Raw genomic sequence first — 24,524 nt, forward strand, 5'->3', positions numbered from 1 at the left:
TTATAAAAAAAAGCGTTCATAACTTGAATAGTAGCCATTTGCCAGTTTTGAAAATAATGCCACTGTGTCCATTGAAGAAGATTATATCTCTTACCAGCATGCCTGATATTTTTCGAAATTGAGAAAACATTTACCTTAGAATAATAGATAATGATATCAATTTTCTGTGCCATTAATATTTTTGTATTTTTATGTCAACACAGTTCTTTAACCTCCATCAACCTTGTAATTTATGTCAAGATCTAACATTATGTTCTCCATACGGTAATGATGCTTTCTCTCATGAAAAATCGTGAACGTACAAAAACATGCCTTTGGTAAACGGAATACTGGAGTTTATGCACATACCATAATCGAATTTTGCAGTCAAAAGACACGTCCATTTCAAAAAGATATAAATTTTAATTCATTGTTTTACTGAATTCAGAATAACTCCATTGGATGAATATTTCAGAAGCTAGGTCGTTTTGTTTCAGTTATTTTAAACGCGTAAATTCCAATAAATCATAAGACACGGTTTCATTATAGGACTGCGACAGAATTGTTTGTTATTTGTTACCTGTTAGTTTTAGTTTGGAAAGTAGAATTTTCACGAGAAATGAAAATGATAACCGTAGTTTGTTTCTGTTTTTCTTGTGTTAGCAGCCCTCACTGACACAGTTAAGGTAAGGTCATGTGGGGACTTTACAGCTTTGAACGGTAGGGGAAGACTAAAAGCTCCAACGGATGGTATTTCAGATATGAACCACCAACATTTCATGAGCAAACTAGTGGACTAGTTGACTTCCTCACATAAAAAATTCTACACCCAAGCTAGGTTTTTCGAAACCACATCATGGGCAACGACCTTTAACACGCGGTATTCCTAACCACAATCATTGTAACGTAATACTATTTACCAAATTCGTGCTAAAAATAATAACCTTAATCAGAATAAACTAAATTAATTATATATTGTCATATGGACAATTAATTTATATATTAAGGACTGAAGAGAACAGCAAACGATATTCTGTATATATTTTAATGAAAGAACCATTACAGCAAATTAAAGTACTGCAGTATGTCTTTCCAGAAAATACAGTTTTACGATTTTGACATCGCAAGCAGAGTCTGATATTTTCAACATATTTGAAATGTATTTCTTTCGGCATGCACAGTTTTTGAGGAACTACAAATGATAAGGAAGTCATCATGAATATCAAATAGTTCCAGTAAAATCAATAAAGAAAACAAACAGAAAATACGTATTAACAGCAGTGACAATTATAAACATTGGAAGAACGCATTCCAGCAGTATTTCTCTACAATATTACATTAGAAAATGAGCAAGATACTGATACTGTTATTCCCTGAGGGTTCTCTGTTGATCAATTACTCCCAGTGCATGTTTATTGGCGTTGGAATGTTTTTTATCTTTGATGATCTACTTAATGGACAACCGTCTTACAAGAAATAGAATCTTTAAAAAAAATCAAAAAAAAAAAAAAAATCATAAATATAATTTTAGCCGTGCCATGAGAAAACCAACATAGTGGCTTTGCGACCAGCATGGATCCAGACCAGCCTGCGCATCCGCGCAGTCTGGTCAGGATCCATGCTGTTGGCTAACAGTTTCTCTAATTCCAATAGGCTTTAAAAGTGAACAGCATGGATCCTGACCAGACTGCTTGGATCCGCAGGCTGGTCTGGATCCATGCTGGTCGCAAAGCGACTATGTTGGTTTTCCCATGGCACGACTCATTTTATTATAACAATGTTAAAAATAGGATTATATCTTTTTAATGACATTTTTTTGAAGTAATAATACCTTGCACACACAAAAAAGAAAATGCTAAAACTACATCCAACTTAGAAAATGGAATACCCGCATTTTGCACTTTCTTCTTGATTCAAAGAGAAAGACTGCTTTTAGATTTAATCTGCAAAATGAAAACATGTTTGAGAAGAATACAAAAACGCATATCGAGACTGCTAGTAATACATATCTGTGCTGCAATGCTTTTTTATAACTTTGTCTATTTTTACAAAAAGTCTAATTTTACAGAAATTCTGTTTCACAGAATGCGTGTTTCACAGAAGTCTGTTTCCATAGAAAGTCTGTTTCACAGAAAATTAATTTTCACAGAAATGCGTTTCACAGTTAATCTGTTTTCGCGGAAAGACTGTTTCATAAGCAGTCTGTTTTCACAGAAAGCCTGTTTCATAGAATATCTGTAACATACGGAAAATAGGTTTCACAAAGATTTATTTTTTTCACAGAAATAGTTTTTTTTTTTTTCACAAAAAATAACAAGCTGCTTGTTTCAAAGAAAGTCTGTTTTCACAGAAAGTAATGTTAACGATAATATGTTTTCACAGAAAGTCTGTTTCATAGAAAGATTGTTTACTACTTTAAATGTTATCATAAAAAATGACACTGTTCTGCACTACTGACTGATCAAGAAGTAGGAACTAAGTTATAACAACCGTGTATGTCACAAACCTTAAGACTGTTGCATTTGTATTAAATCGTGACCACATAATACAGCAAAATGCCGCTTGCTTTATTGATTCCGTCACAAATAATGTCATGCTTAAGAAATTGTTATCTAAAGTGTTCAGTATAACCTGTCACAGTTTTAATTTGTTTCCGACCTGGACTAGCAGATATTCTTCGACAGAAATACTTGAAACAGATAACATTTTTTATGTTTTCAGGTTAAACATGATAAATGTCTAGAGAATCGATCGTGACGGTTGTACTTCTCCTTAAACGAGTAATATTATGTCAAGCAAACTGTAATTTGTATTTCAATTTCAGCTTGTAAATTGTTGTTATGAACTGAAAACCTGAACGTCACATTTTTACTTTGACGGCTCTAGCGATTGTTTCTGTTCTTTTATCCGTATGAAAACAATGGCATCACATCTCACAAATTACTTAGTGATAAAATATTACACAGACATTCACGCAAATGTGCATAAGTGACAGTTATCGCATGAAATATTTTTTCGTTTGCTTTGTTTTTGTTTGGTTAAAGTTTACATCGGCACAATTACAGGTCTTATGGCAATTTTCCAGCTTGTGACTGTGGATAAAGACAACGGTGTCCCAAATAGAGCGGGTACTTGTCTAGAATCGCCGACCTTCCCTACGGCAGCTGGATTGATTCTTTACAAAGAGGCAAATTATCACGAATGATAGCATATAGTATATGCAAAAGACAGTTTTATTCTCGATGATTGAGACTTACTCACCACTTTCATAAAGAGAAATATAGAAGATTCTATACGATAAGCTGAACTGTGTGAGAAGTGTGGCACTACAAAAAGGAATGAGTGTATCAAGGACAATAATGACAAGCTAATTGTAAAGACAGTATATTTGACAGTTGAGTTTCCTTAAGGAAGAGGTGCATTCAGTTTATGTCAGTCAAGTCGCGAGAAATCATACATTGATCGACTTTGGAATATCATAACAAGTCCAACTCTCACTCATTGAGACTAGAAAATTTCTGGCAGAGATTTAGACTATTGTTCTACAGCATACCTCCACGTAATACAATTTTGAATTCAAATGCAAACGATTGGTATTTCAGTTTTGACCAACACGATTACCTTAATATTATTTCTGCACCACTTATTATTATTAATAAATTATTGTACACAGTGCATTGTTTAAAAAAAATTTAGAAAATCAAATGTATTTACTCAACACTAAGTTTATATTAATTCTGTCCAGAAGTATATGACAATAACTGGCCAGACATTATCATTATCGATAGAACAGTTGTCGTTCTAATTCTATATTTATCATCGGGACTTGAGTATATCTACCTTATCGTGTCCAGAACTTTTCCACTCTAAATTGCTATTGCAAACTGAAATACCATAACAGTAATTGCCGAAAGTTTAATTTACAACGGTATTTTACCATTCTGACATTCTGACTGTTTCTGAATGACAAATGTTCAGTAATTGCATCATTTTGATGGAAATCCTGAATATGGTCTGAGTGAATAATTACTGAATTAACAGGCATGAAACAGTGGATTCAAAATACTAAAGCTCAACTATAAAGCAAACAAAATTAACAATTGCGCTGTGTATTATTTGTTTGTTTTTGTTTTGTTTTTTAAAAAAAAAAATGAAATTCAAAATGGATTGTCACGTATTTATAAATAGTTATTTGAACCCACCATTAAACAGTATGGGGATTTAAATAAGCCTTATTTTATTCTATGAAAGAGATGTTAAACGTTTTCTGATACATATATACTATTTTGCATAATATAAATCGCTAAACCATAGTTTGCTCTACGCTACTGATATTTTTTAGGTGTGTGTGTTTGTGTGGCGTGGGGGTGGGGGTGGGGGTAACGTCACGCCGACTCGTTACTGATCTATATTTAACATGCGTTTTCTAGGCTAATTAGTCAACAACTGTGAAAGTTCATCGCTGATGTCATGTAATAAGACACTTATTGAATAACTTGCCGGTCAAGAAGCCTATAATGTAAAAGCTAGTAGGGCAATTAGAACTGCAAATGAAAACTCGCAGTACATTACGTTTAGACGATGCATTCTAACAACCTAATTCGAATGTCCTTGAAACCTTATTCCGCCTTTGATTACTGCTCATCTCATCTGCTATTTATCGTTGTCTTAACTTTATCCGGTGTAATCTGTTTTTTTCTTCCGAAAATCATGAAAAAAACAAATTGTCTACAAGTGTTTTGCAAAATGTCTGTCAAAGTACGATAGACATACAAATTGGGACAACAGTGTATAATAGTACTATTCAATTTCGTAAATAGGCAGCGAGACTATTGAATTGACTGTTTAGCGTTTAAAACGTTTATGATAAATAAATGTAACAGTATTTGTGATAGCATTGAACCTCACCCTTAATTCTGGCATGAATGTGACTGACCAAAACTAGAACTGGGGAGCAATAGATGTGATTGCCCTTCAGGTTAAGCAGCATTTCGATGAACATTTAAAATAGTACTTATTAAAATAAGTGAAAAAAAAACTTATAGAAACTATATAAAATGATTAGTACACTCATCTACGAGCTCAAACGTTTTCCCAGAAACGTATGTTAGATATTCGTAACGAGATAAAATGGTCAAATATTAGGTTATGTAAAATCTAGATGATTTGAAATAGATAAAAGAATGTATATAATAAATCTAAATAATACGGGTTGTTCTTTTTCCGTAGAATAAAACCTTTGTTATGAATTCGGATAAGTTTACACAATGATACGCATCACATACACAATTAATGGTTTAACTCAAATATTAAATCATCGTCTGGTATATATTAACTCGATTCTAACATTATCAAAGTTTACTTATTTTCTATTATTTTTTTACCGCTATGACGTATTTACTCTGACGTACACACAGTTATTTTATTGCACAAAAACGTCACATTTTCAGCCTTCTCTGTTTAATTGTAACTGATGGTAGTAGAATTATAATGACAACATTTAAATCATCACAACGATGTTATATTGACTTCACGGCGCCAAACAATCGCCAATGAAATATTACATAATATTTATAAAAGATATACAAGAATCGAAATAATTTATAGCTGCGCCCTCGTGAAATTATTATATGTTATGTATAACCGCCCATCGTGTATAAATAGCGTTAAAACACGGTTTTGCTAGAAATTATGTCTTAACTAGAACTGTAAAAATCACTGGAACTTAAATTATCGTAGCGATATTAGAATATGAGATAAATCAAGTAACGACACAATATCATTGTTTTATACACACACAAATGTGCACTACCTATGCATAAGAGAGTAGTCAGAATTATGGTCTTAATTGATATTCTCGATTATTTTACAATATCAAATGAAAAACAATTAAAGGCAATAAACTTCCTGAAAATGCCGAAATCAGCCTAGTAATGCCGTATCTTTTTTTGACTCATTATTTGCGTTCGCAATGCTCAACAATAATTAAATGCACGAATGCGACATATTTTCTGTAATGTGTATTAAGCTTTTTGTATTGCCAAAATGTCAACAAATACTCGCATTATCATGAAAAAAATGTTGAACGTAAACTTCGTGCGAATGTCTTATTAATTCTATTCAGAATTCTGATGGCACGAGACTGCTTATGCATAATTTGAATAATTCAAGATTTAAACGCTGGAGAAATGTCGTTTAGTGACGTAGTTGTTTACGTATGAAACTAACACTTGTAAACAAAATTTGTTCTGGCTATCTGCATGCTAATCATATTGGTAAGCATACATATCTTCTTTCCAGACAATTTCCTGTTGCCGTGATCGATGTCAAGTTCAGACTTAGGTCACATTTACTCTAGTTCCGGCTACCATAACTTCATTGACGCTATTTTTATTTTTTCATAGTCGTTTCCATTATATTTTTTCTTAACCACATTTGTTTACCTGACTAGTGTCGGACCGCAGCACCTACGAGAGTGTTGACGTAACGAGACGTTCGTAGCACACGAAGATCTTTGATTAACAAGATCAACATTTCGTATATTTATGTGTCATTTTAATTGATGAAATTATAGCATGACAAATGTCTTTCACGATTTCTGGTTAGGTTTCAGTTTAGGGTGTGTTTCAGCTCGGAGATCCGTAAAATATATAAACATCTCATAAGCTGAAATTTGCAGGCTATTTCACAATTATGACCAGCTTTTTATATTTAAACACAGTTTCGTCTCATTTGGTAAAATGTCATGTCCCTTCTTTTCTAAAATTTGTTATGAAGGCGAAGATACGCTCCACTGAAGGCGCTACAATTGTAGTCATTGTTTGAGAAAGAATACGGACTTTTACTTGGAAGAAACGATGTAATGACATAAAATTGTGCTAAGGAAGGAACGCATATTTGTCTTAGTTAAAACAGCTGGTCATTATGAATAAACTGATTACACATTTAGCGTTTTCGAAATCATGATTATTGTCTTTTTCATTTTATATAAAGTATGTTTTGCAGAACTGAACTTGCTTTAATGTTCTGGCTTAACTATGCTGCATTTAACACCTCCATATGTAGGCTGTTTTCCGAAGTTTTTAACGGACAAATAAGACGAAGACCAAGTAATTGGTAAAGTCACCAAGATTCCTGAGATATGTTTTATCTTTAAGTACTACGGGAGACCTGTCAAATGTTTGATTATTCCGGGCTGGACAAGAAGACACTGTGACAGAAAGTACTTAACACATCTTTCAGACTTTATATTTGAACGATAGCCATGACAGAGCGTGAGTATTTATAAAACCGCTTGTCACGATTTAACGTTATCATAGAATATCTAGCGCCCAAGTAGCAAGGAGTAGTTAAGACAGCTTTTGAACGTAAGATTGTAAAGTCTCCCGAAATAATGCTCACACAGTTATCAGTATAAATAAATCTTATAATTACGTATAAAATATTAAATTGATTTATAGGTTAACTAAATATAAAAATTAAACATGAATTGCTTAGAGTCTCCAATATCAATCTGGGAAATCATGCACTAGTTCTAGTAGAAATTTGTTATGTTGAATTCTAAGGAACCGGGCGTAAAAGTTCGAGACCGAACTTCGACTGAAAAATATACTGTAAGTTAGACTTAGTGCATGTGTTTTACTTATTTTTTGTCGTAGCCTCATGGATATGAGTATAAAACAAAATATGATTTTACAAATATTCTGAGGGTACTAAGCAATTGAAATACGATATAGGAATTGAAGTGAATTAACGGGATTTAAAATTCATTTTGACACAACCGAAGTAGCAGGATGACGAATTTTACTTCAACGGACATAAAATATGACGAGACGGCCGACCTGTCAAGATGAGCGAGTTCGAGATTATTAAGTTTCAACTGTTTATTAAATACAGATATTTTGATTTAGACCACGTGATAAAATCTATAAAATTGTCTTATAATGTCTTATTGTCAAGGTGTTCATTGGAGAAAGCTTTTTTCTCTAACTGGGCATGAAATGAAGAATACAGTAAATTTTGATAGAAATATGAACAAAGTAAATGAGTGACTTCACTGAAGCTTTTCTTTATAAAAGACTTAAATTTTCATGCAAGACTTGAATGCAGTCAAGAAATATCCCATGATCTCTCCCGATAAATAAGCCGGTTTAGAAATAAGGGTTACGAAAATAAGCCTACACCATATTTAATACAGCCGCTAAAGAAGATTTCATAAATAAAGCAAAATCAGATGTTTGTGTTGGAGGATATAGAATCAAACCTTTGTTATAGTAAAACCAAAAAATTTGCAGATGGCAATAGTTGCATAAATTGGTACTGCAATTTCATTGCAACACGTTAATAATTAATAAACAAAACCCTTTGAATAAATCCAAAACTAGTTGTTGTTCAGATTCTTTAAAACAGCAAACCTAAATTTAAAAGCAAAAAAGAAAAAAAATATAAATCTTCAAAAAAAGGTTTTGCCAGCATTACTGTTAGATAGTTATTTATAAAACACAATCATTGCTATTGACACACCTATGTAAGTTTAAGTCGTCGTATATTTGGTTTAAGTTGGCCGACGTACAAAATATCTATGGATGTTAATTTCCCTATGTAATCTGAAATTTCATTAGAAATTTTATAATAATATTGTAACCAAACTGATATGTCAGACAGGCACATGTTTTTAACTTGAACTCGATGTTTTGAATTATACCAAACAGCAAACTAGAAGACACCCATATCTTCAGTATTTCGGCACTTTTTAAACCGTTACTGAATATATGTACTCAAAAGTTCGCCGGACTCAAAAATAAGCCGGTCTCGATAATAAGCCACCAAATCCTTAAGAAAATTTAAAATAAGCCGCGGCTTATTTTCGAGATTTCAGGGTTTTCTTTTTCACATTTGATCTCTCGCCAAATAAATGATAGAAATATAGAAACATTTCAGCGTGCTAAGAATTATATAACGAGAAAGAACGATGTCACTATCACCATATTGTGTTAATACATGTATTCACGACCTAAAGAAGATTTCTAAAAATATTTTTCGCAAAATAAAAGAATGTCTTAAGTGTTGAGAAAGGATGATTTAGAATAAGTCAAACCTTTTGCTTTATATCAGTAAAACCTTGTAAAAACACATTTCAGGACATATTTGCATAATTATTTTGGTAGTTGCATTGGCATTGCAATCACGTCTAATATATTAAGTAAACAAGAAGAACCCTTAACGTATATTCAAGAAACTAGGTTGTTTTGTTTCAGATTTCTCTTAAAACAGCAATCCCATTAGTTCAAAGAAATAACAGGGACCTGAAAAAATATTAGATCTTCGAAAAGAAAGGTTTTTGCCAGCTTAACTGTTAGTATTAGTTATTTTAGGTGAAAGACACTAAACACTTGCTAGATGACACTGACACTTTCAGAACGTTTAAGTCAGGCGTAATACATTTGGAGTTGTAAAAGTCTGTCCGAAATCTGTAATAAGAATATTCTACTGTCTGGTGTTAAATTTTCCGTACTGTAACTGAAATTTCATTGTTTGCCATACATATTATTAATATCCGGTGACTATGATGATCCGTTCAGACAGTTGTCATATCGTTTTCTCTTTTTTCAACACTTCTTGAATCAAAGCATGGCGTATTGTTATAATGGAATTACTACTTATTATTCGGAAAATGAGTACTAGCTACAACAGTTTAGCCAATTGCAACCTGTTTCACATTTTTAAATTATACTTGTTTTCATTCATGATTTTTGTTAGTGTGGAATGCATTATCTTTGTATACGTATTTGTTTGTATTTTTGCAATTTATTCTGTAAAGCACTTTTGAACGTGTACAAGTGCATGAAAAGAGTGCTATATAAATGTGGTATAATAATAATAATAATAATAATAATAATAATAATATAAGAAATACAGCTTTAAAGAAATTACCAATTTTAATAAACATCGGAAAATTTTGCAGTACATTGTTTTATATTTCATGTCAACCAGATACATGTATAAACAACACACTGACATTTTCATGGAAAGAAGACGCACATGACGTAGTTACCGATCGAATCACTTACATTGCCATCAACCTGAACTGTTTTACATGGTATTCAGTTGAAATTAAATGTTTCGTAATAGCGTGACTTATCCACCATTGTGGTACATGTAGCAGCTCACGTTATACGGCCACATAACTTCTGGTTATCTTTATCTGAGACGGCATGACATTCCGTTTATTTGAATATGATACAAATTTCTGAATTGTACGAAGTATTTTAAGTAAGGTTAAATACAAAATCTGTTAAGAAGTTTGCGTTTCTAAGGAAAAAAAAACTTAAATGGATCAGTTGCGTAAATTATATATCTTCAGTAACATATAATCTTAGCTCATATATATAGAAATTATTTTTTTTATAAACTGATACGCCATAACAAATTTTAGAAACTTAGAAATACACTTAGAACAATCTCATATTAACTGAAGAAACTTCAAAGAGTTTCCAAGATATCAAAGAAATCTCTTTGATCCTTGCAACATACTAATAGCTTTGACGTATCACGATCAGTCCCTTCATAATACATGATATTGATATTACATACTTCTTAAAAGAGCCTCTAAAACATAAAACTACAAAAAATGTTTATTTTAAGAACATTGGAAATTACGAAAGAAATTGATTTAAATATTCAACAATTCGAAAATTAATAGAGTTAACATATTAAAACACGCCGCTGCTGCTATCATTTCGTTTTGTATCTTTTATTTATTTTTGTTTTTCGTTCAAAATCATTGTCCCTTCAAAGTAAAAGCATCTTTCTTTATACCGGAAATATAAATGTAAGAAACACACAAATGTTAAGCGTTTTTGTTTTGGTCTGTATTGTTTCTTAAAGTTGGTTTATCGTGGTTTTTCTGTATGTAATCATCTTTATAAGAAACCTTTCAGAAATTAATTAATTGGTTTCTCGTGTTTTACCTGAAAAGGAGTGACAGAACATCAAGATTAATGTACTTGAAACATTGATTAAATATCTAACTGTTCTTATGCCATGGATCATATAGAAACATTTCTGACATCAAACTCTTTGAAGTGCCTCTCATAACATTTACCAGCAAATGTCAACCGGCTAAGTTAAAAAAACCCAGATTTCTCTGCTTTATATTAGTATTCGATAATTAACTCTCGTGTGTGTTTGTAGTGCTTTTCTTCAAATGCAACAAACCATTTATTTTCTCGTAGAACAAACAAGTTTCCACATAAAGTACATTTTAAAATTATGATGTGACAAATTATCTGTATTTATGATCACGGTGAGGATGCGTACACCGGATATTGCCACCAAGTGATAAGGTATTTTCCGAAAACGTGATTATTTTTCGTCAACAAGGTAAGTAAAATCCCGATTTACTATTGTATTATACTACTACAGAAGAAAAGATCATTACTTTTCATAACTAGATACTATGTATATGCTTTCACAAGCGTAAAATGGATCAATCTTAAGTAGAGATGCTAAAATTTTTGATAAAATGATAAGTTTATCATTTGATAAATGCATGCCGTAAAAACATTTGTCCCGATACCATAACCTATTTGCATTGTGGGGAAAATCTGAATCGTACGTTCTATTAAGTCACATACAAAGAAAAAATGTGCAAAATTTCAGCTTTGTAAATGTTCAAATTACGGAGAAATCGGTGATAAATGAGCGTCGATGGTGTACTGTGTATTGAGTTTTCAAAGTAATATTTGTACTGTGTATTGCAGTTTGGTGTACTGAGTATTGATATTGAAAATGTGCATGTTTTCAGCATTTATGGTCATAAGATAGGCGAGGCATGTAATTCCATTGGCCTAAATGATGGAATGTCTTTTTCTGTTTACAGATGAAGTTAGACTTCACAGCGAAAATAACAAGCACCAGTTTGAACACTCTTATTACAACTTACAATTACAGCGATATGCCAATATCACTCCGAGAAACTGTCTAAAGACTAGTCACTGCCGAGTAAAGACCCAGCCACAAGTTCAGCCGTGAATTTAAGTTTTATAATAATGGAACACAGGATATGATGACAAGTGTGGAAAAGGTCTCACTTTATAGGAAGAGCAAACATGAAAATATGTTATCCTTTCGCTTTCATACTACAAAGAGACATAAACTTTGGTCAATAGACGACCTTTATCGATTATGGTGTCAATAGTTCAAAGGTCAATATGGTAGGGGCATTGAACTTTTAAAGTTGTTCCTCCTCAATAACCCTAGACACATTTAACGCAAAACTTTCGAACTAGTTTCACTTGAAATTTTCTTAAATAATATAATCAAAGCTATTTATATTGGTTTAAATGCATTGTTCAGAAAGGTAATTAGCTCACCACTTGCTTCATGCGAAACAAAATGAGAGTCATATGCACTGAGCAATTTGTGTTAAATGTAGGAGGAATCAGTGCCATGTGTTATTCTTGAAAGTATTTTGCACACTTCATTTGCAAGATATATGTCATTTCTATGCAAACAATTCGTTATCACTTTTATGTGACCAACTTCCCTGTTGACCAAAATTGTATATTTATTGTCAAGGTCAACTTCGAACTATAAAAAAGATCGGAAACTCACTTGAAGAGCATTTCGATTTTTTTCATGTATACAAACTGTTGAATGTCAAATGTTTATGATCTTTGGTTTAAACATATATTTATTCCCAACAATATACATAACTATATTTATTTACTAACATTACAAGTATAGTTGGTGGAAAGGATTAGAACGAAAAACAACTCTTATAGAGTTCTTCTACCATCTTATTATTATCTTTGCTATTTTATGAATTTGTGTTTACGTTTCAAGTTTGTTTAATAAATATTTCAATGTACATGAATTTTTTACTTTATCAAAGTAAAACATTACTTTTACAATATTACTTGGTGGTAAAAAAATCTGTCACAACGGAACCTATTTCAGTATCAATGCCCAATCTTATGTGGAAGTAATGTATACTCATCACATTTATGCAGTAACTAGCTGCTTCTTTTAATGTAAATAAGTATTCGTCTGTCTTGCTTTTCTCTTTCCTCTTAATTTAGCGTCAGAAACGCGGTCTCTGTTATGCAAGAAGTTGTATAACTGTAAAATCAGTGGAAGAGTTATAAGCCTGCTCTTCAAACAAATTTGTAGTCTTCACTAAACCTCGTATTAACCAAGTTGTCGATGAAAACATTTTGCGACGTCAAGAAATATAGGAAACTATAAAATCGAAAAAAAAACCCGTTTCTTGGCAACTAAACTGATTAAAGGCTATTTATTCATCCATCTATTTTGTCACATTCTTCATAGACTGTATAATAATACTCCCTGAAAACCCTGGCTATGGAATTGCACTCTGTGTAACATTGAAAGTTCCATGTACACCGCCGTGTATGTGTCTCTAGATTATATTTTTGTACTGGTAGCATGTGTAAATGGTGAGTTCTGCTAGATGGCGAGGTAGGTAGCATACATTTCCACTGCCGTAAATGAACAGGCTACTCACCATTTGTACAAATCAAAGGTTTCTTTCTGTTGCAAATTGGTCTCTTTTGTGAACGGGTTCCTTTTTGAAACAAGTATGTTGATATTTTCTGAATCAACAGTGTTTTCTGCTTTTTTCTCTGCATATGTCTGGTGCAATCTTGTAATTTACTTTTTTGCCGTTTTGGACGTTAGCGTACTATAATATTCTCGTCATTTTGGTGGTGTTCAACAAAATGACATACAATGGCCTTAAATTCGTTCGTCAAGCCAGCCATAAACACACATAAATAAGTTGAATCTGCAAGGAAAAAAAATCACAATATAGTATTTATTAGTAGGGCTGGACTTTCTGCTAGATATTGACAGTAAGTATTAGTGACATCCCAATGCAAAATTATACAAAAAATACCTTTAACTGTTTTTGAGATAATTCGTGTAAAATCAACTTAAAATCAATGCTCAATGGAAGAATAGAAAATATATATATATTTACAACTGCTAAACGTAGCAAAACATATTACCCGCTGTTGCACTATGGTGACAGAGAGTTACGTTTAGAGCTTATTACATGAATTACAACAGAGTAAACGCTATAAAAATCAATGTAAAACATCACGTATCTTCAGGGCTAAAGAAATTACTGTTTTGTACTTTGGAAAGAAAATGATAATGTACATTTTGTAAGATTAATTCTATAAAACTCAGCGATAATGTAAACAATACACAGTACAGTAAAATTTGATACAAGTCAATACTCAGTACATATATTTTCAATACACAGTACACCATCGACGCTCATTTATCATCGATTTCTCCGTCATTTAAACATTTACAAAGCTGAAATTTTGCACATATTTTCTTTGTATGTAACTAGATAAATCATACGATTCAGAATTTTTATCACAAGACAATAAGTGACGATACCGGAAGAAATGTGTCCCCGACCTGTATTTATCAGATGATAAAGATGCCATTTTATCACAAATTTTAGCATTTCCTCATAAGATTGACTAATTTTACGCTTGTGAAAGCACATACACAGTATCTAGTTATTAAAAACAATGCTCTTTTCTTCTATAGAAGTATAATACAATAGGAAATAGGTGTTTTACTTACCTTGTTGACGAAAAATAAACACGTTTTCGGAAAAATACCTTATCATTAAATGGCAATATCCAGGGTACGCATCTTCACCGTGATGATATTTACTCTTTTGCAATTTACTTAACGGTAACAGAACGCTGACCTGTTTCTGGTAGTTGAATATACATCCCTGTGAATGTAAATCCTTCAGGCAGCCGGTTAAAATCTTATGTATGCCCCTGTTTAGGCTGCACTGTATTGGTATATATTCATTTACTCTACAATATGAATATGACATTTTTCCTTCACATTTTTGAGTTGTCGGGATGATTTTGAAGGTACAAATGGGTATATATTGAATCCTTGGTCTAGGTGAATCGTTTGAAAAAGGTTTGTCATGAAGCAGTTTTCAAAAGGAAATCACTTTCAAATATTGTCCAAAATACATGTAGTTAGTCTAATAAGTGTTATCAATAATCATTTTTGATAAAAGAAATATTCCTTCAAATCTTTAGTGAAAATATATAAAAAAGAGACTAGATGACATTTTTTCTACTGATGACATAAGAATAACTGTAAATAGTAACAGCGACCACACCTCAAGAAATGACTAAGCAAATAACAAAGTATCATTTCATAGTGCATCGATATTGTGTCGGCTATTTTGTATATTAGACGTAGAAGAATCTAAATAGGGTACGGTACCTCTTTCTGTGGTTGGTTGCTGGCTTCAGACAACTCACCTCTTGCCACCGTAAGATGGAAAACCTGCTCGGTATCTACTTTCTTCCACATAAGGAAGCTTTCCAGAGGGTTTATGGAAGGTCGATGGATTTCTGCCAGGTGCCAGTTTGTGCCTGAAAGAATGCGGATCTTTCTCCACCACAAAAACTGAGACGTCGCATTATGTCATAAATAGTTGACTCTGCTGATATTCTATGCTTCCACAAGATCTTCTTATAGATTTTATTTAAAAAGACAAAACAAAAAGTCGAAACATAGCAGATGCGTGTTTGATTTATCTAACCATTCCATCACGGCTATGCACCACACAGTATAATTTCAACAGGGTGAATTCACTCGGAAACTGCCTGGGAATTGATCTCACGGCTCCACGATCCGCAATATGTATTCCCACTATTGCGACAAGTGGAAAGAACAGACAGCAAAAGACAGCCGTGACATTCAAACAAATAAGGAACGGAATGGGGCACCGTTTGTGACCGGTCAGTGGCAACACGCCACAGTGGTGTTTCAACCGTTTAATGGTGCATTATTCCAACACTGTTCAAAAGTTACAACACTGTGTAAATAAAAGTTGTGTCGAAATGTAATTCTGAAGCATAAAATGCTCATGTAAAATTTTATAAAAGGCAAGCTTAATGAATCATACACACAGCAGTTGATATCAAGTCCTCTCTGTATTATGTCGGCTAAGTCAGACTCGAAATTTTAGGCACAGCAACGTTAAGACTGTCGGAAATATGTTGTAACTAGTATCTACCTCCAACATATAAAAGAACTAAAAAATGAATTCAAAGTACAACAAACAAATAAAGAGAGTTATTACGTAATGGATTGATAATGGACAGATACTCTAAGTTCAGTAAAAGCCAAATACAGTTTATCGTATTTCAAGGCTGTATTTATCCATATGACATTTGTTTAAAAGTGCACAAAATTAAGCCCCCCCCCTCCCTCTCTCTCTCTCTCTCTCTCTCTCTCTTTCCCCTCTCTCTGTCTGTCTGTCTGTTTGTCTGTCTCTCCAGTTGAGGCTTGCACGTGAATCTCAAAACAAATAAATTGCCGGCTATTCTCTCATGAATACGCAACAGGAAATGTGCAATCAATTATCTGCTGTGACAGTGATTTCCGGATCTAGTATGATATTGTAAAATATAATGAGTATCTGTTGAGCTCTGAAAGAGAGCAACAATCCTGATAGTACATGTATATCGGAACTAGCTTTATTTCAATATGATACTCACGCGGTCTCACGTGCTCTTTATTTGATATCGTTGTTTTCCTTTTATCCATATTTCAGTTTCAAACTGCTATGCTGATATTTGGTTATTAGGTATTCTATTACAAGTCTCAAACTTTGTACAGAGAGTATTCTTTTTTTCAATGGTTTGGAATGAAGTTTTATTGATTGCTTTTGTTACAGGTGTAAACTCAATGAAGGTTTCGTTTTTGTTGACAGCTGTTATACTGTGTGTTTGTGTGTAAATGTAATTTGATACAATAGTAAAATCTTATGTTGCATTAGTTACTAGTCCTACAGCTTTTTAAAATCATCAAATTATATTGGCTGAGAAATGATCATATGAATTTAAACAGATTATTTTCAAACTGTAGTTACAACATTTGACATTTTTACGAGTTACGAAATACACAATTGTGATTGAAAACCTTCAAGAAGTCTTTTTTGTGTCTATTTCCATTTGCACCTTCGAGTAGGGACAGATTCTTTTTCGTATACCGCATTCTTCATTTGCCAGAAGAACCAAAACGCATGCTTTTCTTTTAAGCACTATTTATAGTAGCGTATGAATTTACATATTCATTCATAAATTACAGCACATGAGTCATCTTACACCCGTGGTGTAAGATGAGTTTAGCACCGGCAAAAACACGGTGAAATGAAGTGTAATCATCAAATCACCAGCATTGTAAATTGAAATAAAGTATTCCCGATTACGAATACTGTGTTAAGTGCTTTAACAAAATATTTGAGTTAGAGGACCAAACAGGCTTATGGTGCTTTAGCTCAATCTGAGTACACCATTTGTATCCCAAACACAATGAGCACATTTGCTTCTGACAGTCAAATGAATTATATATACAAAATGTACAATTGTCATAGTGTTGAATCTATTACTTAAGCTTAATGAAACGTTTAGTTCTGTACCAGTAGAACACTCCGCTCCATATATCAGTCGTGGATGGATTTCCCTTTTGATGTTTAGTTCACAAGTCAAGTTATCACTTTCGAAGTTAATGCTTTTGCCCTGAACAAGAATATAATTTGCTTCAACATGCAACGTTCTCATTTATTTGTATTTCTGATATACATTGTATTAGAAGTCATCAATGTTATCTTACTAATATATAATCTGTACTGCTGTTGTCCAGAAATAATGCGGATATTTTGAAATAGAGTACAATGTCATTATTCTAACTGTAAGAAAAACATCGCATACTGTAATAACAATTTACAATGATATGGAGTTATTATTTCAGTTATATAACGCTGTTTTTTTGTCATTTCAGGTGTTGTTCTACTTGCCCGGACTCAAATGCGGGATAGAATCATAGCACTTGCTGGCAGACAAGAAAACTTTGCAGAAAAACATTCATTGTTTATATTAGAGACAAATCCCTATCTTAAACCAAACATCGAATATTTTAATGACACAGTTTTTGCAAACACAACAAGTGGAATTCTTCATTCAATATTTCACTTGTATCCTAGTTTTGATATTCTCGATAGAAAAGTAACAAAACGGAGCACGAAGGATCCAACTATATCATTGCAACGAATTACAAGACAAACGCGAAGTGTTTCAAATGATGACATATCAGTAATAAATTTCATATATGACGCCGTAATGGCTATAGATACACTCATTTCTGACAAAAATGTCAGTGATTTAGGACAATTATTTCATCTGTTAGCCAATAGAACGTTTCAGTTGTATTCTGGGAAAATTAGAACTGACATTTCTAATAATGTGTTATTCGATTTTGTGTTGAGTGACCTAGACATCGAAAAATGGGAATCCAACCAAGCACAGGAAATTAAACAACTTCAAGACAGCAGCTGGGAAATTATTGGACTAAGAGAGGTTTGTTGATGCTTTGACTAGATTTCTCAAACCTTTGGTTACACATCTTGATGTCAGTATTCTGAAAAAAAACGAAAACAAGCTATGATAGTATTAAATTTATAAAATGAACAGCATTTGCTAGATATTAATTGCTGGATGAATTAAGCAAATACATGTACTCTGAGACTAGACACACACAAATTCCAGTTGGTAATTTTGTACCAGTATTCTTATTCATTACATACTGCAAAACAATCAGTTTACTTTTGTATTTTGGCTCGGTTACGACAAAATCAATGAGCTTATCTGAATCATATTCGAGCCCGCTTCCAGGAAAGTACCGTCCCGGTGTCATTTTAGAAGGTGGGGTCGCGACGTAAATAGGTCTCGAACCCACGATCTCTTGGTTGAACGGTCGATACCTGTACCTGTGTTACTTTGACCATTATTTAGACAGAAAAAACAAACTGATTGGAAACAATATCATTAGATATAATGAAGGCAGAAATTGCATACAATATACGCTTTTGAACATACCAGGGATTATTGTCTGTTCTAGTGTAATATCAATCTCTGCTGTAAGATGTAACTCCCCTGATAATTAGAATATTTGCCATCGAATAGGCTTTAACGAGTATTTCATAAAAGGTTAAAGGCCACGGCGTTCTTACGCTGTTTGTTTCTCAATCATCACAAAGCATGCGACATTGAGAAAAGCAATCGCTTAGAAAATCTTTTAAAATTGAGTTCATTCAGTTTAATGAAACAAATATCTTTCTTTTCAATGCTTAATTCTATTGTTCAACAAATTTCACCAAGCCGAAAGGCGTTCATGGTAAATTTGAACATTATATGAAATTATTACTTGATCAAAAATATTGGTGGCATCAAGCCTCTCTCGGGGCAATTTGAGAAAGCCATCCAGCTATTTAAGCCATACAGCTGGCTTACAGTAGGTTGAAGGTTCTACCCAGTGCCCACCCATGATGAAATAATACACGGAAGGGCACCTCGAGTCTTTCTTCACCGTGAAGCTGGAAGGTTGCCATATGACCTATAATTGTGTTGGTGCGACGTTACCCACCACCCCACCAAAAAGGACCAAAAATGTTGGTTGTAAATATGTAAAGTTATACGTTAATTCTATTTAACAGAAAATCAAATATAGATGATTATGTGCTAGGAATACTATATACGACACCTAACAGAAAATAATGTGTCTTATGTTTTGGAAAAAAACATAACTCAAATGAAAGAAATTACTATAAATAATTGTTTCTTTGAAAAATCACCGAGACTGTGGCAAGCATTCTATTTCACTGATAATGATGGTCAAAACTGCCAAGAAGCCTCATTAAATGACATCAGAAATATTCGCAAATATTTTTCAATCTTAGCGAAGCGAACTGTGTTTAGTTTGACTTTTTTGATAGCGTATGCTTATTTGCAAAATAATAATAATAATAATAAAAACAAACCAAAAAAACACGAAAATTACATTTTCGCAAATTGTTTCAAACCTCAATTAGGTACATGGAAAAAATCAGCGAAGAAAATGAGTATTTTTTTTTGTACAGATCTTCCCGTATTTTCTTCTTTTCACATGACGGATGTTTTTGACAGCTAAACATAGTATATGTAAGTTTTCCTTAGTTTTTGAATTACCATGTTTGAAAACTTAACCTTCTTTGTTGTAAACGTAAATACTCATAAGAAATACACTACGCCTAAATCCGATCGTGGACTTGGATCTATAATACAAGAAACGTCAAGTAAATAACAAACTTATTTATGGTAACACATTCTAAACAAGGATATCAATGCAAATGAACCAATTCTTATCGAAATTCTGATCATTTCTTAGAATGCCTTCTTTATGTTTAAATTTTCCGCGACGTTCATTTAAACAGCTGAAACATAATTATGTAATCAGAAATAAAATGGTTTTCTTTTTGAAATAGGCGGAGCTTATTGATGCCCTAAAATATTTGAAATAACCCAGGTAAGCCAATCATTACCGAAGTTACAAATGGCATGACACAAGTAACAATAAAAAAGTGGATAAGTAGAGGTCGACAATATTCAAAAACTTTCAATGCGTTTAATTTTTTGCCGCCAGTTTCTATTTCTTCCGATTTAACCGCACAGCTGGAGCTGAGAATTTTAAGGACATGTTAAGGCTCTGAGATTTTTACTTTTTAGAAAGTTTATTTATTCATGGTCATCTAAACGTGTCTTATCCTGATTTGAAAATCCAGTTTCCAAGTTTCGGCAAAACTCGCAGCTACGCTTTTAAATTAGCACACCAATTACCTTGTGCTAAGATTCTAGAACTTCATGAACTGTTAACTAAAATTATGCCGTTCTTTAGGAAATTATCAGTACAACATTTTTTTATGATTCATACATTGTTTACTTTAGATATATCTTGGTAAAAGGTCAGACTATACAACTTTCCGAGGAACATTGATCGAAGAAAATGTACTTATCTTAAAGAGTTTCATAAAGAAACCTTAACTTCGGTTATCTTTACATTTCCTACGGCCAGAAGCATTTCTGACTTAATCAATAAACAAAGATATTCTGTGATATTAGTTTTCTGGAAGTTAATGAGCTTTTTGATGGGACTTTTCATACATATGAGCCGTGCCATGGGAAAACCAACATAGTGGGTTTGCGACCAGCATGGATCCAGACCAGCCTGCGCATCCGCGCAGTCTGGTCAGGCTCCATGCTGTTCGCTAACAGTTTCTCCAATTCCAATAGGCTTTAAAAGCGAACAGCATGGAGCCTGACCAGACTGCGCGGATGCGCAGGCTGGTCTGGATCCATGCTGGTCGCATACCCACTGTGTTGGTTTTCTCATGGCACGGCTCATTATGACTTTTAGTTAAAAGAGAGAAAGTGTTGCCTATTCTCGTTTATTAGCTTTTTTCGAGCAAGGGTTATAAGAAACAAATCCGTTAAGTAATTTTTTGTTTTGTTTTTGAATAATGTGCATGGTGTAATTATACTGAAATTTGCTTAAATCTGTAATGTATTTTGTTTTGAGAATCGGTGAATCAAATAACAGCGATTCGGAAAGTAAATTCCAAACGTCGGAGTATTTATTAGATAATATTCTTTCGTGTAATTTGTTATGGATAGCTGTAAAAAGTATATTGACCTTATATCTTTTCAGTAACATTTATGTAGAGTATATTCAGCAAAAAAACAGAAATGGAAAATTAGATACACAAATATATTGTTAGTATGTTCAACCTCTGTTTAACGTCCATTCTTCCTAGCTAGTACTGCTGCTCTGTTGAATTCAACATCGTAAACAAACTTTGTACAGATGTTAGACGTACTGTTTTATTGTGTAGACTTGACGCCAAAACTTGGATACTGTTTTGAAAAATTATGGTATAATAACCAAGAGATCTATTGACCAGGCGCTTAAAGATTTTTTTAATTACTTAATATGAAAGTTATACAATATTTGACATCATGGATCAACTTCCGTCATTAAGATCATGTGACATTTTGAAGATATAGTCAGTGTGTTGCGGATCGGTTTTCAAGAATATGATTTTTTGTTCAATGTGCTCCTGTACTTGAACAAGGTGTTGTTTTTTGGGATAATGATGTCCATGGAATGTACCTGTATTAAAGACTCCGCTAAAACTATGCTAGGGGATGTTCCGCAATCTCTCATAAAGCCAATCAATCAAACCGAATTAGTTATTATTTAGCATGAACATGAATATGTTCTGTACTTCCAAAGGATGTACTTGTAGAATTGATTATATATTTATCAATAAAACAAACCAACGAAAGCCTGCCTGCTTAGCTCGATCGGGAGAGAGCAGATCTACGGATCGCTGGATCTTGAATTCGATCCTCGGGCGCGGCATAATTTATCTGTGACGATTTGATATATGACATTTTGTCTGAAATCATTCTTCCTCCATTTCCTGAGAAATTGCGGTTGCTCACCGAGAACAGGTTAGCACTGGTACTGGTTAGGTAAACTGCCCAGCGTTAACTGACTGAATTACTGTTAAAAACGGCGCAAAACCTTAAACAAAACGAACGAAAAGAGGCAACGAGAGATCAAATCATTGTTTTCATTTTTGTAACTGTGAAAACAACGTCGTCTCATAACTTCTAACGATATTCAATCTTATCTTCAATATAATAAACGAAGCATTACCAGGTCATTACCAGCAAAATAGTAGCCTTGAGATTGACGAAGCATCTGCTATTTTATAGTCTTGTTTTTTTCCCACTTATGCATGTGATCTGTATTGGTACATACAAGTTTTAATGTAAAATCGATAGAGCTGTCTACGCGTGAGCATCACATGCAGTACTTTCCAAGGGCGTCGAAGTTACTTGTTAAAACGCAAAAGGTATGTCCATGAGAGAAAAAAATCCACGAAAGTGTGTCACTCTACAGATAAAAATATAACAATGCCTTAAAAGACTACAACATGATTTTCATGAATGCTATAAGATACAACATGATTTCCATTAAAAGTTTTGATTTCAATGAAATAAATGTTGCCGTAATATCTTCACGAGAAACAAATGTTACACAATTAATCTTTATTATCATAAGATCGTGCATTAAGTGTTTTAACATTCATTATTATATTTTTTGTTTGTGTATTTAACTATTCTCAACAAATATTTTCAGGTTCGATGGCCGAATGATCAAGTCTTGGGTCCGGACGAAAGCTTCTATTTAGATTCCTGCAGGCAGGAATCAGAAGGAATGGATGCACTCTACATTCTTGCCATAGCGATAGCTGTACTGTTTGTTGCTGGAGTTGCAACTGCTATTATAATAGCTGTATGGTAAGTTTTAAAGATAGATAAAGTATTTATGATCTGTAATCATGAGTCGCAGGCTGTGATAAGAACCCCGACGAGATAAAAGTATTTAGTGAGCAATACGACATTAACAATGAAAAAACAAATATGACGAATTGTACTTATTATTATTGCAAATATTAAAATGTTATTTATACGAGGTAAATGTACGACCAACCTTCTGACTATATTGACGCATTTAAAAGCTATCATTTTATAGTTTTTGCTGCTATTTACAGTAAAGTATATATCAACACAGTTGAATTATATATTTAGATCCCAAAATAATAACATATAAAATGACTGAAAGCTCTTACGGTAATTGATAATTTAAAACGTATTAAATTATTAAAATATATATATAAACTCATGTTGGTCCATTTTTTCAAACGAACGCCAATGTTTAATGTGTGCTATATAAGACATGCTTTTTACAGACATGTACACCAAGAAAAGCATAAATCCTGTAATTCCAAATAAACGAGTTTTAGCTCGTATCATAAACCTTCGTAAATAACTTTTCACCAATAACTCAATTGGAATCACAATCGCAGAATAGCAAAAAGTCTACATTTAACTAATAAAATGAGGGCTTACAGTCACGTACGTGTTTCGTTCAGAAATAGGACAGTTATCTCAGTTCTTCTATTTTTATATTCGAATATACTGCTGACGAAACGCTATACATTATGTATAGTAATTCTGAATGACCATTTGTACATAAGGAACTGGAAGAGTTATTATACCGTGAACGAATTTTTGTGTGTCGGATATAAAAGTAAGATACTAGACACTGTTTTTTTTTTGCCGTGATATACTGAGAGTTCTATTTTAACATTTAAGGCAACAAAGACATCTGTTGGTTACATTTTCTTTCTGTAGTGCAATACAGACAACTATTCATTGTAAGCGTAATTTGCCTTTCTACGTTTTTGAAGCCTGAAAGTCATTTCACCGGACATATAAAGCTATGATCTGAACATGGATGAAACTGTAGTGCCTTGACAGTCACAAATCAAATCACAATTTCAGTAGGTAATAGAAATCATGCCGTAAGGAAATTTTCTCAACTTATACACTGTTTCCGATGCCAGTATTATAAAACAAGATGGAAAAGAATGAATTTTACACGAAATATTTGATGCAGTAGTTTGGGACGGAATGGTTAATACTGCTATTGTAGCGGATCAGTTAGTAAATAATAGCCAAATCATAAGATATAAATAGCCAAAGTCCGACCAACTGCAATATATTCACTTGCCCCCA

At 33.1% G+C, this 24,524-nt stretch overlaps 1 protein-coding gene across 2 annotated transcripts in view; it reads left to right on the forward strand.

Moving 5' to 3' along the window:
• Positions 1 to 24,524, forward strand: part of LOC123554762 (retinal guanylyl cyclase 2-like) — an 89,576-nt gene that overhangs the window by 33,196 nt on the left and 31,856 nt on the right. For both annotated transcript variants that reach the window (XM_045345074.2, XM_045345075.2), the window contains exons 4-5: positions 17,845 to 18,419; positions 23,083 to 23,243. In XM_045345074.2, coding sequence (XP_045201009.2) covers positions 17,845 to 18,419; positions 23,083 to 23,243 — 736 coding nt within the window. The remainder of the gene's footprint in view (positions 1 to 17,844; positions 18,420 to 23,082; positions 23,244 to 24,524) is intronic.

The sequence above is a fragment of the Mercenaria mercenaria genome, chromosome 7 (assembly GCF_021730395.1).
Source record: "Mercenaria mercenaria strain notata chromosome 7, MADL_Memer_1, whole genome shotgun sequence".
Lineage (NCBI taxonomy): Eukaryota > Metazoa > Mollusca > Bivalvia > Venerida > Veneridae > Mercenaria > Mercenaria mercenaria.